The following is a 15,018-nucleotide window of genomic DNA, read 5'->3' on the forward strand; positions in this document are numbered from 1 at the left end:
GCCCCAGTTACCTGTTACCGTAGGTGAGGGTTACCATAGGGAAGGGTTTGAAACAAACAAATGCATATGCTTGTTCCAACAGAAACTGGACTGGTTAAAAGCTTTTCTTACTGTTGTCTTGTATTTCATTCAAAGCAGACATCCAATTGCTGCAAACAAAGACGACAAATTTGTATAATGAGTCTTTTTTTCTCTGAACTTTCTTTGAGATTGCTATGGCTTCCTCCCACTACATTTTATAATGCTCTCACAAATCCATTAAGTCAGAGGCAGATGATGGCTAACACATAATAATATCTCAAAGAAGGGCACTAATTCAGGGACCACCAAAGCTGGAGTCCCCTTTACATACTTAGAGGATGTGGAAGTGATTTATAGTAGCTCTCTCCTCTCCTAATGTAGGATCTGGTCCTGTTACCAGCTAGCCATTGAGGGAGCTTCTTAAAAAAATTCAAAATACTTATAGTCACAAATATAAGCTCTTTTGCATCCTATCTCTGCTTATTTGATTCCTCTGTTGAGCCCTGAATGTATACTGACATCTGCTGGGGGAAGGAATCATAACATCTTGTCTGTGATCTCATTCTCACCAAATACCATAAATATCATATAGTATTTTCATTGAGGGATTTTATTTAGAGTATGTTTATTTTTAATGGGATCATTTAAAATATGACACTAACATCTAGGGTGAAAAATTTTAAAAATTTTAAAAATTGTACTTTTAAAGCCATCTTACTTCTGGTGGAAAACCATATCCCTAATGCTTGCTTAAGAGCCATGGATTAATTTTCAACTGCATTGCAAATTAATGTCTAAATAAAATTCTATTTTATCATACATACATTAGATTGATAACGTAGTTGGCCCCTTAGGTCAGGCTGGGAATAACAATCTGAAATATTGCTTTATAAAACAGGTAACTTACTAAAGAGGAAGAGTGCAAAATGAATATGTGCCTTTTTATTTCTGTACAGCACCAAGCACAATGTAGATACTTTATAAATATTAGGTGATTATCTTGGAAACTACATGACAGTGGGAGGTTCTGCTGCTGCAAGATCCTCTGAAATGAGTGAGAGCCACTAGTGCAGGGGTCGGCAACCTGCAGCTCTAGAGCCGCATGCGGCTCTTTCAGCCTTCCCTCCACCCCCTGAGCTCACTGCCCTCCTCTCCCTTCACCCCCACCTGCCCTGCATTGGTTTCCCTTTTCAATTTTGCCCGCTCTGCAGGCTTAAGCTCCCTGTTTTTCCCTTCCCCAACTCTCCAGCAGGACACCCTCCTCCTCAGCCATTGTGAGCCCTTGCAGCCCACCTTTCCCTGAGCAGGTCCCCATTGTAGTCAATGGGGCTTACTCCCAGGATAGTGTGGAGAGGGTTGCAGCCTGAGTGAGGGAGGGCAGGCAGGCAGGGCAGAAGCTAGCCTGTGGCTCCCCCCAGCTCTGGCTTCTTCTCTTCCCCACCTCTGGAGTCTGTGTCCTTTTTTTCCTTCCAGCAGGGTGCCTCTGGAAGGTGGGGGGAGTTCTTTAGTATCCATGTAAGATAAGCAGATGTCATAACCGACATATGTATTGGAATCCTGGAAGATCTGGTGAGGTAGATGTAGTGTCAGCAGTGGCCCCTTTAAGGGTAAGGCCTGGGCATCCAGCAGAGTGTGCTGCACAGCTGCAGCCACTTGAAGGCAATAGGGCCCTCAGGGATATAAGGAGCACCTGAGGCAGGAAGGGGGGTGTGGATTGGAGAAGGAGTGCAGGTTGGAGAGGAGACTGACTTGCCTTATTGACTTGGATACTCTGACTGATTTGACTGACTTACTTTGGAATCTGACCTTGGACTGTGACTTGGCTTATTGGCTTTGGACTGACTTTGTAACTAAGGGACTGCTGGAGACACTGGAGTTTGGTGTGTGGCTGCTGTGCCCAAGACCTGCTGAGGACCAAGGGGCTGCTGTAGTGGTGGGAGGCTGCTGGCAGGAGAGAGGACCTCTGCAGGTTGAACAGGCGAGCTACCCTGGAGGTGGGGTCCAGCAGGAGTGCAGGGCAGAACCAGGGTCATTTGTTGGGGGAAAGAAGGGGAGCTAATTTGCTTAAAGTGGGCATAATTCTCCAGGCAGAGAATGGCCTTGGAATCAGGCAAAATGCCATAGAGGACCAGGCGTCTGAAAACACAGGACAAGAATGTATGACAAAACTAACTAAAAGCTACAAGAGGGGCTACATTATAAAAATGGGACCTATAAGAGCATAAAGGTAAAAAAAAAACTATATATGCAGTGTTAGATGTCAAAAGGGTTTTGTGGCTCCTGGGGTTTTTTTTCCTCTGGAAAACAGGTCCAAATGGCTCTTTGAGTGTTTAAGGTTGCCGACTCCTGCACTAGTGCATTGTAGTGCTCTCCTTTCAGTGGGACTTGCATAGAAGGTGTTTGCATTGGAAGGTGCCTTAAGATGCTTACAAAAGTGAACTAAACAAATGGCAGAATTATTTTTAATATCATTCTGTCAGCACAATTCAGCCAAAGACTTTTAGGTTCTGTTAATTTCATTGGCAGAAATGTAGACATCTCCTGAACTCTCTCATTGACATTTGGATGTCCTGATCTCAATGCATCCAGGACAGATGCATCCAGCAGAGCAGCCTCCTCTTCCTCTCTCCACCCATGGCTTTCTCAGAGGCTCCTGCTTCTTCTAAGTGCCTCTGGGGAAGCCCAAATGTAGGTGGTGAGGGCCAGAGAAGGCAGCAGTGCTGGGGGGGCTTCATTGGTTGACCAGTTGCACCCCCAGAGGCTTGTGGGGCCTCAGCTGGTGCCTTACTTGTCTGGCCCCTGATGCCAGCCCTGAGGTACTGTTAGGCCAGTCACTATCTCTCAGTCTAATTTACCTCGCAGAGTAGTTGTAAAGATCAAATGGGATTTTTCCCCCCACATTTTTATACCACCCTTCCTCCAAGGAGCTCAGGGTGGTGTACATAGTTCCTTTGCTCCTCTTGTCCTCACAACAACCCTGTGAGGTAGATGAGGCTGAGAGAAAATGACTGGCCTAAGGTCACCCAGGAAGCTTTAATCACCCCAAACTCTGTGGAGGAAGGATAAAAGTGTTAGAAGTAAATAATAAATCTACAAATTTTTAAACCCAGGGCCCATGGTTAATTACAACATGGCTCCTGTTTTTATTTTTTTACTACATATGTTTGCCTTTCTCCTTTTTCTACTATTGCCTTTCTTGCTCTTCTCCGTGGTCTTCATCCTTATGACTCTTTGAAAACAATCAATGGTGGTGAAACAAACAGTGAGACCCAACTTAGGACAGAGCAAGATCTAGTTGGGCATCACAACTCACTAATTGAAGACCAATGACATGCTCTACTTGGGAGCCAACTTGTTCCAAATTGGAGATGAAATGAATAGAATATGCAGAAGCAGGAACATCAAACATTTGCACCAGTGTATGGGAAGGTCTAGCTAAGGGAAGGTCTAAGAAAAATAAAGTTTTCCTGTTGAAATTATGATTCGTAATGAGGTACTGATGCTGTATGATTCCCTGTCTTAGCACTGGTGTTTCATAACTTCTTTCTCAGAGTCCTGACATGCCTTTCCTCTCGTTATTTAATTTGATGTCCAGGATTCGGAGCTGATTGAGGAATCCTGTGTTTGGGCAGATGCCTCTGTGTGAATCCACGGCTTTTAAGGCCTCCACGAGTGTCAGGTTTTCATGGATCATCAAATAAGCCAGCACTAAAGTGGCTGAGCGGCTTAACCCCATCGCACAGTGAACAAAGACTTTGCCTGCAGAGAAATAACAAGACAGCAAAAATGAATTAACACGGAATGTACAAAATTGGACATTTTGCAAAAAAATAACATCCTTTATGATATCACTTCAAGTATAGAATCATAGAGTTGGAAGGGACAAACAAGGTCATCTAGTCCAACCCCTCCCAAGCACAAAATCCTCCCTAGAGCATCTCCAGCAAAGGCCTATTGAGCCTAATATACTGTAGGCATGTACTGTGGAGCAACTACTGCCTGTATTTGCTCTGACTTTTCACACCATTTGCCTCTATGCCAGGAAAAGCTTTTCCTGTTCCATTTCTGCATGTTAGAAGCTTTCTAAAGATACAGAGCCAGGGTCAATAAAGCAGTGATATTGCTTATGATATTAGCAGATATGTGTCCCCCCCCCCCATCTCCACTTCTCTGGGAAAATAGTATAGGGAAGCCCCAGTCCTGATTACGAAGGACTAATTAACCCACTTTTGCCTGGACCACAGGTGTACACATTTGGTCCCTGTTGTGTATATGCAGTTTGGGCAGAAATGGCTTAAGCAAAGGATCCTTATTTAGTGTTAGACTTGTGGCTGATTAGGGCAAGTGTACAATTAAATGCTCTCCTGAATCGGGACGTTAATAGCTGCTCTGGGCAAACCCACTACGCCCCACTCATTTCTCATGCAGCTCCTGCCTCTTACCTCCTCCAGTGTTTAAGGCTTTGTGTATAAAATTAGCAGCATCAACAAAAAAGATGCTTATATCAAATGAGGTAGCATCAAATGCTTGTACCCCATAGTACTGTACTGGTAGGTCCTTGTAATACTGTGCTCCGGTGTTGATATTATATGGCCCATCTGCTGCATTGAGGATGTGAGTGATGCCAAGGCTCTGAAGGATTGTTTTGCTTCGAGCTGCCCATCTGTCAAGAGATCATGAAGGTTACTGCTAACACTCCACAGTTATACACACTGATATATTTAACAAGTCTCCAGAGAAAAATGTCAGGGTCTCAAGAAGTGCGGGTAAATCACATCAAGCCATTCCCCCTCCCCCGTTTCCTTACGCATCTCCAAGGTAGATGTTTGGCCACACTTGGTCCACATGATTGTCGGAGCCTCCTCTATTCCATATCAGCCTCTGCAGTTCCGAGAGTGCTGGTGTTTCATAATGGCTTTTGCTTTCTGGGTGGTTGTTTTTGTGGAAGTCATTCCCAGCAAGGGACATATCGGCTTTTTTCCCTTCATGCACTTCAGACGCACCTGATATGGCTTTTCTGGACACAAAAGACAGAAAGGGTTTTTCACACATAAAGACAGTGGCCAGAATTTGATCTTTAGAAATTTGGAGCCTTCCAGGGACATCATGCTGCCTTGTTATTGTTTCCCTCTTAATTAAATAGATTACATTGTGACTTGCTCATTTCAGTGACCTCCAGCTCACTCACACATATTTCCTGTTAGGATCCCTGTCAGCATTCCGCTGGCTCCCCTTCCAAAGCCTTTAAGACCCACATCATGTTTTAGCAGGCCACTTGGACGAGGGAACCAGGTTTAGCAGGCCAAGATGACATCTATCTGACTTTATGCCACATATGATCAGATTTCCAGCCATTTTATTTATCTAGGAAATGGGGGAGGGCTCTGAATTTGATTAAAACAAGAAGTTCAGGGGAACGGTTTAACCCCTGCATCATTTCCCCAGTCTAAATTGCCCCCTTCGAGCTGCAAGTGGTCCTACAGTAGTGGGAGGACAGAATACTGGTACATTCAAACTTCTTGTTTTGCTGGGAATGCAAACAGCCAAGGAAGGGGGAGGGGGCTGTGAAGCACCTGTCAGGCCACAAAGCATGGCTAGTGGATGGCATTAAACCTGGTGGGTCACAAGTTCCATAGGCCTGCATTAGGGAAATGTAGGCTGGCAGGCTTCATAATAGGTCAAGGATTTACTTTGTTTTTCAAAGTACAATTATTACAAGAGAAAAAAGTAGTTAGTACCTGGTACTTTTTGTTCTTTATTGTTTTGTCTTCTATAAGATCTCTGCAGCTTCGGGTTATGCTTCCATGTCTCAGCTGTAGGTAGTTCAGCCAGTCTCCAGTCCTCCCCCCTCTGTTTCTTTTCTTAGTCACTGATGTCTAACCCACCCTGAGCTCTAGATAAACAGCATGCTTGCAGATTAAGTTGCTGATACTCAGTTATTTGAAGTACTTGTGGCTTTAAGTTTGGCTATTAGTAGTGCATACTGAAATTTGGGAGAGGAGGGAGAGATAACTGCAGAAGCTTCAGCCCGAGATTATAGAACTCTAGACAATATGACACATTCAAGAAGGATGTTTTTAATGCAAGAGTTCCATAGGGTGACAGATCTGTGGCTAGAACAAGATTGAACTGACTTTCAATAGTAAGGCTGATGTACCATTGCACTGGTGAAAGTATTTCACCAAGTATCTTGTCCTGTTACAGTGCTTGCAGAGGGTTTTAAAAATGGCTCCTGTCAATGGCTCAGAAAATGCCAACTGAACAAAGTACATATTCGGCTTTCTCTGAAACAATGGAAGGGCGGAAGCCAAGAAAGCCTTCTTTGGGAGAGAATTCCAAGGACAGGGCTTGCTTTAAGCCAATTGGACCAATTGCTCCCAGTTGGGTCCAGCGCCTAAGGGAGCCTGCACTAGGATAATCTACTTCTAGTCTTGTCAAATACGAACATATTGTAGGCTTACATATATGCAATTTTATATTAAAATGCACTAGATCCATTCGGTCAATTAAGTCACACACACTTTCTATTGGGGTCCTGCAAAGAAATGATTCCAATTGAGCCCTGCAGCTCCTAAGGCCAGCTCTACCAAGGCGTGGGAGCTACCATCAAGAAGTCTCTCATATGTCTGCAAAAGCTGCACCTCAGATGATGGCTGGATATACAAGACAGCCTCCCCCCCACCCCAGAAGAGCCCAGAGCGTAAGTAGACTGTGGCTCATCAGGTACCTTGGTCCCATTTAGGGTTTTAAAGATCATTATCAGAACTTTTAATTGTGCCCAGAAGCAAACTGACAACTGTAGGCAGAACAAGAGAGACGAGATGTGACTATGATATCACACCCTTGTTAAAATGTTCACAGTTGCGTTCTTGAAGCTTCTAGAGAGTCTTTAAGGCAGCCACACATAAAGCGTGTTGCAGTGGCCCAAACAAGAGGTGACCAAGGCGAGGGAAACCAAAGGCAGGTCTTGACTGAGTAAAAAATGAGCACAGCTGTAGCAACAGCTGAAGCTGGACAAAAGCACCTGGGGCCATAGTCATCAGTGGAACATCCAGAAGTAAAGTTGGATCCAGGAGTAACAGAAAAGTGTCTTGCAGTTCCTAGCTGCAAGGATGTGAGTAAACAACAGCCAGCCAGATTTACAACTCAGTGGAAGGTAAGAATGTAATACCTTTGCAGACAGAGCAGCACCTATCAAGCTGACAAAGGGCAGCTGGGCTAGCAACTACACCTGCTTTGGGGAAAGTTCTGTCCCCAAAAGTCCCTGATTGGACAGCCCAAAGTCACCTCAGTACTATTAGCATAAGAAGTATAAAAAAGGGGACCCAAGGGGGTGTTGGGGGGCCTGCTGGGACAGAGGTTTTGGGTGCAACATCCTGCAAGCTGTGAGCCCCATTGTCCACCATGGGCATCTGGCCTCACAGGTAGCCTGGAGCCAAAAAACAAATCTACAAGAGAAGCTGACCCAGGTGAGAGTTAGGGAATAATAGAGATAGCCAGCTAGTTTTGTTATTTTAATGCTGATATGTTTCCTAGATGTTTTATGCCTCTAGCATTTGCTGCCTTATGTAACTCTATGTAACCTTAATAAGCCGCCTTGGGTGCCCTTCGGGGAGAAAGCCGGAATATAAATCGAATAAATAAATAAATAAACAAAAATCTCTTACTAAGTTGTTTCATTGTCTGTTGGGGACAAAGGTTCAGAATCCTGCCTAGCCATTCAGCAAGCTACCAAGTGCTCATTGAGGTCTAGTAACTTGAGGACTGAAGCTTTAAGTGGAAAAAGCGCTCAGTACCTACAAGGATAGATTTAAGCCTAGAGGGTCTCAGTGTCCCTGGACTGAGACACTGGCACATACAGGGTGGTGGTAGTACTACTGAACAGGGGGCCTTGAGGGCTTTAGGGTTCGAGAACCAAGAACTCTGAGCACCCCAAGCCCCCTGAAGTTTGCGACACTAGATAGTCACAGATATTTTTGTAATATGAGTACTGCTTCAAGTAAGATGTCTTTCTGTGGTTGGTATGTAGTGATTTCATCATCATCATCATCATCATCACCATCATCATCGGTGTCACAGCTTACCAGATGTTTGGACTGGGATTTTTGGGTTTAAGAGTTTAAGAACTGGTGTGATAACCCTGTATAATGTTTGATGTTCCCAGTAGTGTGACTCATTGCGGTTGTTCAGCTGTTATCTTGTCAATGCCTCTATTGGCCAGATATTTTTAAAGGGTCTTGTGCCTAGTCTAGTGCAAAGACAGCAGAGGTGGCTGTTGTTTTCTTTTCCCAAAAGCATTGCATTTCAGTTTCCAGGGCTTTGTATTTAGTGATCTTTTCCAATTGCTTCTCCTCAATTTGGTTATCTCCTGGAATGGTCAAAGCAATAATAATAATAATAATACAGGTATTTATATACCGCCTTTCTTGGTCTTTATTCAAGGCGGTTTACATAGGCAGGCTAATTAAATCCCCGTAGGGATTTTTACAATTGAAAGCAGGTTCTATCTTTCAAGAACCACAACATTCAGATGTTTCTTTCTGATCTGGTTTCACATTCTGGCCTCCATCCTCCCACGCTCAGAGCAGATGGAATAACTCGGCTCAGCTTGTCAACTGCTTCAAGGTTGCACGGTGCCGGTGGCCTCGAACTGGTGACCTGCGGATGTTATCTTCAGGCAAATGGAGGCTCTACCCTCTAGACCAGACCTCCTGCCCATTATCATTATCATAGTACAGTTGGAGAAGGGCTGAGAAAGAGGACAGCTTTCCTAAGGCCACTTACTGAGGTCTTGATTAAGATGAGACTTTAATGAGGAGCCAGGATTTACACTCTTAGCCTCATGTAAGGGAGTCAGATGAACTTAACATGTGCAGAGCAAGTTCAGAATTGTTCTAAATTAGCCTGCCCCACCCCCAAATCCCATTAGGCTTTGCCAATGCCTTGTCATTGTTGCATTCTGACGCACAGCCATGGAGAACCAGTGTGAGAGATTCCCCATTTCAACCACTAGGTGTTGCCATGCAACCGCATAAGAAATAAGAGGGAACAACTTGGGGGTTTTGTCAATCTCCCAGATGCGCCATTGCAAGATAATTTGCCGAGTGTAACATAGATGGTGTGGTGTACATTACCATGTTGCCCCAGTGACCACGGAGATGTCTTACCATTTTGTGACGCAACACATCAGGTTCCACAAGTGTCATGGGCCAAAATTGAACTTCCTTTGCTATGAAAGGCCTTTTGGATTGACCTTGCAACCATATGGACTGAATGTAAAGATCAAGTACTGCTGGTTTTTTTGGTTTTTTTTAAAGTAACTTGGAGCAGTGGTACTCAAACTTTGAGGGAGCTTTAGTAAGTCTTTGTGGGAGAGGGGCTAGGGCAGCAACACGATCCCCAGGGTTGAGCTGCTAAGGGGGTGTGCTTGTCACTTACTTTTAGAAGGGAGGGCTGCAGCAGGCTGCAGGAGGTGCGGGAAGCCCAGTGCAGGAGGCGCTTTGCACCAGTGAACTTTCAGTGAAAGTTCCAAGCCTTGGGGAGCGCTTCCCCGCACCTCCTGCAGCCTGCTGCAGCCCTGCCTTCTAAAAGTAAGTGACAAGCACCCCCCCCCCAAGCGAATGCGATCCTGGGGATTGCTTCCCTACCTCTCTTATGCAGCTGTGCTCAAAAGCCCTCACCTGTGGCAGCACTCCATGTAGCTGCCCGAATGCACAAGTTCAGCTTGTCAAGTAAGAACAGTCCAAAATGCTTCAGCACGCCCTACTGGAGCACCGCCAAGCTGGAAGGGCTTTATTTTATTTTATTTATTTATTGCCTCACTCTACAAGAGAGCCATTGGGTCTAAATTGGCCTCTTGCCCAGTGAGGTGGGTAGAACATACTTCTGAACATGTCTGGTTAGGCGTACAGCTTGTAGAGAATGGGTTATATGAAGAGGTCAGAAACCCTCACATTTGTGTCATGCTGATCTTTTGCTCTGCTTTTTCTGCCCTTTGTAATGTCATTGGCAAGCATGACATTATTGGCAGCCTGGGTTTAGCTTGCAAGCTTTGTTCAGTTGACCTCTTCATCTGTGCCCTTAGCAAACACAGAAATTGAGCATTTCCTGGCAAGAAAATGGGTGACAGGAAAAGCTTCCACATAGTAAATACCCTTGTTTTAGACTGTTGATTGTTCAGCAAAAACGAAAACGTTTTGTTTTTAATTAAAAATGGCAGCCCCGACTAGATTCCTTGGAGAGTTCGCTAGGTTTGGCCCGGGGGTGGGGGGGGGAGAAGAAGAAATACTACCTAACCCCTTTCCCTCTGGACATTTTTCTCCTCAAAATTATCCATCAGAACGTCACAAGAGCTCTGCTGGATCGGGCTGAAGGTCCATCTAGTTCAGGACCCTGTTTTCCACAAGGGCCAACAAAATGCCCCCAAGGAACTCACAATCAATAGATGATGGCATACCCTGCCATTGCTCCCCTGCAACTGATATGCAGAGGCATAACAGCATCATCCCACCCTGAGAGTCAGGGCCAGTCCAAGACCTCCTGATAGCTGAAGAGCATACCAAATGCTGCCCCCCTCACCCAATTATATGCCATCCTTTGCTCTTCCCAATCTCCAACTGTCATTATCCTCCCATCCAATTTCCTCTTCCTCTCTATTCCCCTCTTCCTTTTCCAATCCAGGAAGCGCAAAGAGGAGGAGGACCGGTGGAGGCAGGTAGGCAGATAGAGATGGGCATCAAACTCCTGCCTGAGGCAACCACTTCAGTTAACCTAATGGATGGGTCAGTCCTGCCAAGATTCATTTTTACTCTCCAGAGAAAAGTTTTGGGTATATGTTACCCCATGGATGAAAAAGAAGCTGGGGTGGGATTCTAAATTGAAATATAACCAGATCAAGCAGCTCCTTCCCCTCTCATGCCTCCACTCACACTGTAGTTTCTCGTGGCTCCTGTTCATTTTGAAAACATTCTGACTAGAATGTTACATATTTCTTGATTGACCTTCTCTGGTGTTGCTGGGTGTCAGCCTTCCTGCTCCTCTCACCCCCTCACTTTGAATGGATTTCTTGGTTTATACCTCAGCCTATAATCCACGTTGTCTCTGGACTGATGCTCCTATGGACTGCCTCAGCATTCATCTGTTCCACCTCAGTTCTGCCAGGACTTCCACTCCCCCCCCACCCCACATGCTTGACTTTCTATGGCCTGTTGCTAACCAATATGGACATTTAAAATACAGGCACAGGAACAGAAATCTTTTGGGAAAATAAGCCCTCACTTCCCATAAAGGAAAACTCCAGTTAGTGAGAATAATGACAGCCATCAAGAAATAAATTATGAACAGAGGTTTCCAGCCTGAAATAATCTAGGCCGGGGAAAAAAAAACTATAGCAGATAAGAAGCATCGAACACATCATCAAGGATGCACTTTGGTTCTGATGAATGTTAAAAGATCTTTTAGCCTTAGGGTGGAAAGGGGGATAATTTTTCTCTTGGCATTGGCTGTTCACTCGGGTAATAAAAGGAGCACTAATCCCATAGTGGTCTTGAAGCTTTCCAGCTGCTCTGTGACATAGTGATGCTTGTATGACAGTCACCAGCATTGGTTTGTGCCTGATTGCAGTGTGAAAAGGATTCAGGGCAAACTATGCCTGCCATTATTTGAAAATTACAATTACATAGCAATAGAGCTAAATCCGATAAAAAGTTCTTCCGCACAATCCCAATTGTAAAGAAGGGGAGCTGTGTACAAGAGAACTTCCGGGATGATGACAGACTTCTTCCTTCCCCCAATCAGAAATCCCTGTTCTCCTCCCTAGATACCCACAATCTCCACCCCATCCTTCCCTTATCCTGATCCAGAAGTCATCATCATTTGATATGTACTGAAAAGATGTTCAAGCACAGTATGTTCACACCAGCCATTTTTCCCAAGGAGTGTGTTCCCCATCTACACTAACATATTGGTGGTTGCTCTGATTAGTGCTCCACTTCTAGGATTCATGGCTGGAAAATTAGGATCATGTTAAATATGATGCTGATCACAGAATAATTGCCCCCAAACCAGCAACCTGTGTTCTTTTCCCCTTGCTCACTCCACTGGATTTAGTTGTGATGCACATCTCATGTAGTTATCCCCTTACATTGCAGTCATTAGGCCTGAATAGCATAGAAAATGAGTTATATGGATACCTCCTACCTCTGCATATTTTCCACATATCTGGTAATGTGCAAATACATTTATCATGTGTGCATGCCAGTGGTGCTCTTGCTTGGCTCATTGATATCTAATGTGCTCACTTAACATATGATTAGGCCAGTGCATGTGGCGAATACATTAAATGTGATTAAGAACATATTGAAACTTTACACAAATAAGGGCTTTCCACCAATCAGGTTTCTATTTGTATTGGCAACCTTCAGTCTCGAAAGACTATGGTATTGCACTCTGAAAGGTGGTTCTGGCACAGCGTCTAGTGTAGCTGAAAAGGCCAATCCGGGAGTGACAATCCCTTCCACACCGGGAGCAAGTGCAGTCTGTCCCTGGTCTGTCTCCCTGGCTATGGGCCTTCCTTCTTTGCCTCTTAGCCTCAGACTGTTGGCAAAGTGTCTCTTCAAACTGGGAAAGGCCATGCTGCACAGCCTGCCTCCAAGCGGGCCGCTCAGAGGCCAGGGTTTCCCACTTGTTGAGGTCCATCCCTAAGGCCTTCAGATCCCTCTTGCAGATGTCCTTGTATCGCAGCTGTGGTCTACCTGTAGGGCGCTTTCCTTGCACGAGTTCTCCATAGAGGAGATCCTTTGGGATCCGGCCATCATCCATTCTCACGACATGACCAAGCCAACGCAGGCGTCTCTGTTTCAGCAGTGAATACATGCTAGGGATTCCAGCACGTTCCAGGACTGTGTTGTTTGGAACTTTGTCCTGCCAGGTGATGCCGAGGATGCGTCGGAGGCAGCGCATGTGGAAAGCGCTCAGTTTCCTCTCCTGTTGTCAGCGAAGAGTCCATGACTCGCTGCAGTACAGAAGTGTACTCAGGACGCAAGCTCTGTAGACCTGGATCTTGGTATGTTCCGTCAGCTTCTTGTTGGACCAGACTCTCTTTGTGAGTCTGGAAAACGTGGTAGCTGCTTTACCAGGTTTCTATACCTGGTGTAAAAACAAAGAAAGGAAGAAAAGCAGAGAATGAGTGGAGGTTCTTAACATTTTCCATCCCCAAATTGTCTCCTCTCCCCAGCTACTTTTCGTTCTGCAGAGTTTTAAATGCATTTTTTGAGAGTAGAGGGAGAGATTTGGAATAGAGAATTGGTGAGTAGGGGAGGGGTGATAAGAACACCTCTTGCAGGTACAACTGCACAAAAAGTACAAAGTGGGCATCAGCAATGATGTACTATTATTATAGTAATATAGCATCATTTTGACATTTTGTTTTCAGCATGGAATTCTTAGTCACGTTTTTTAATGAGGCAACATGCCTGCTGTAGTGACACTATTTCAGCTTCTCATTTTGCTGACAAGCTTAACACAGTAAAGCACATTTAGCTGCCTTTGAGCAGTTTTACTCTATATGAGCAGTGAGGAATTTGGAATTTCAGTAATAATCCCCTGAAGGGTTCACAGCCATTTGGAATGCTCTCTGCTGCTTGTTCTGAAAAGTAGAAACTGTATAAAATTGGACCCTGGCCCTGGCTATTGAAATGGCTACTTTGATCAATACTATATTTCCCGAGGCTCAGTTTGATTTCTCAAGAGGGCTCCTAGGAAGATTGCCATACGTAGTTAATTTCAACTTAAGATTATAAAGCAGAAACTCAATAAAAGGGATGGCACAAATGATGCACTTTATGGCCTAAGTTGTGTCAGTGGTTCCTCCATCTGATCATGCTTTTTAAATTCATCAGCTGAAGCTGAACAGGGGATTAACAAGGGGAGAGAGAAAAAAACAGGGTTTTGTTGAAGTTCCATGTCAAGCCATCCTCAAAGGTGGTACTGATGAATTTCAGACATAGGAAGCTCCAGCTGTTTAACTCACTGTACTTAAGGTATGCTCTATCCATAATGAAGTTTGATTGCAACCAGCTTGCCGCTTTTTCTTATCCTCATTGAAGGAGATGGCTTTCTCATTTTTTAAAAACAAAATCTAATATTTGCTGAATGACAATATGTGAGTCACCCTTGACAAATATCAAGGAGGAAGCTTCCCTCCAGGCAAGATTTTATTATTGTTGTGTGTGCTCCAAAGAAATGAGGGCTGTGCACTGATGTGACAAACAAGTTATTTTTCACTCTTTCTAGTATGTGCCAGGCAGGCTGGGAGTAACACATGCTTAATTCAGAATGACTCAAGAGTGTCGTTTGATCTCCAATCCAAACCAAATACATCCAAGCAAATCAGTGAAGGGAAATATGAGTCAGGCATTGAAAGTATTGATGGATAAACTCTTCAGAAAAAAAGCAGGTGGGTAATGGCGTATGAATTTCAAAATGTGTAAGGACCAGGCTTCTTGTTCCATAGAAGCAGGGCTAGTCCAAGCACCCCCTTACCTGATGATGTGCCAGAATGCCAACTGCTGTCCCCTTACCTGACGATGTACCAAACTCTGCTGCTGCTCCTCCCTGGATTGGAAAAGGAAGAGAGGTGAAGTGGAAGAGGAAGTGTGGAGGAGAGGGGCTAGAATGAGCTCTAACCTGCCTCTCTCTTTGCCTCCATACAGTTGTGGACCTACCATTAGCTCCGATGGGGCAAATGCCCCAGGCGCGAGCCTCTAGGACCCCGCAGAAGCCTCTCTGAGGTTCCCAATGGGGTTGGAAACCATGCTTCCAGTTTTCTGGAAGCACAGTTTATAGCAACGGGGAACCTCAGATAGGCTTCCCCAATGCAGCCCTGGGTCGTGCAAAGCTCCGTGAGCCTCAGGTGATTGGGGGTGTGTGGATTTTCGTGGGGGGGGAGGCCCACAGGGGGAGCTGTCATGGACCTTTGTCCCAGGCATGGGGCTGGGG

General features: G+C 44.9%; 1 protein-coding gene across 1 annotated transcript; it reads right to left on the bottom strand.

Annotated features, from left to right (window-relative positions):
- Nucleotides 1-3,568: 3,568 nt before the first annotated feature.
- Nucleotides 3,569-4,989, bottom strand: LOC136645134 (dual specificity protein phosphatase 13B-like). Its single transcript, XM_066621381.1, has 3 exons — nucleotides 4,829-4,989; nucleotides 4,464-4,684; nucleotides 3,569-3,780 (listed from the first exon to the last, which is right to left on the bottom strand). Exons 1-3 carry the CDS (start codon nucleotides 4,987-4,989, stop codon nucleotides 3,569-3,571), a joined length of 594 nt encoding a protein of 197 aa, XP_066477478.1.
- Between the last annotated feature and the right edge of the window lie 10,029 nt (nucleotides 4,990-15,018).

The sequence above is a fragment of the Tiliqua scincoides genome, chromosome 3 (assembly GCF_035046505.1).
Source record: "Tiliqua scincoides isolate rTilSci1 chromosome 3, rTilSci1.hap2, whole genome shotgun sequence".
Lineage (NCBI taxonomy): Eukaryota > Metazoa > Chordata > Lepidosauria > Squamata > Scincidae > Tiliqua > Tiliqua scincoides.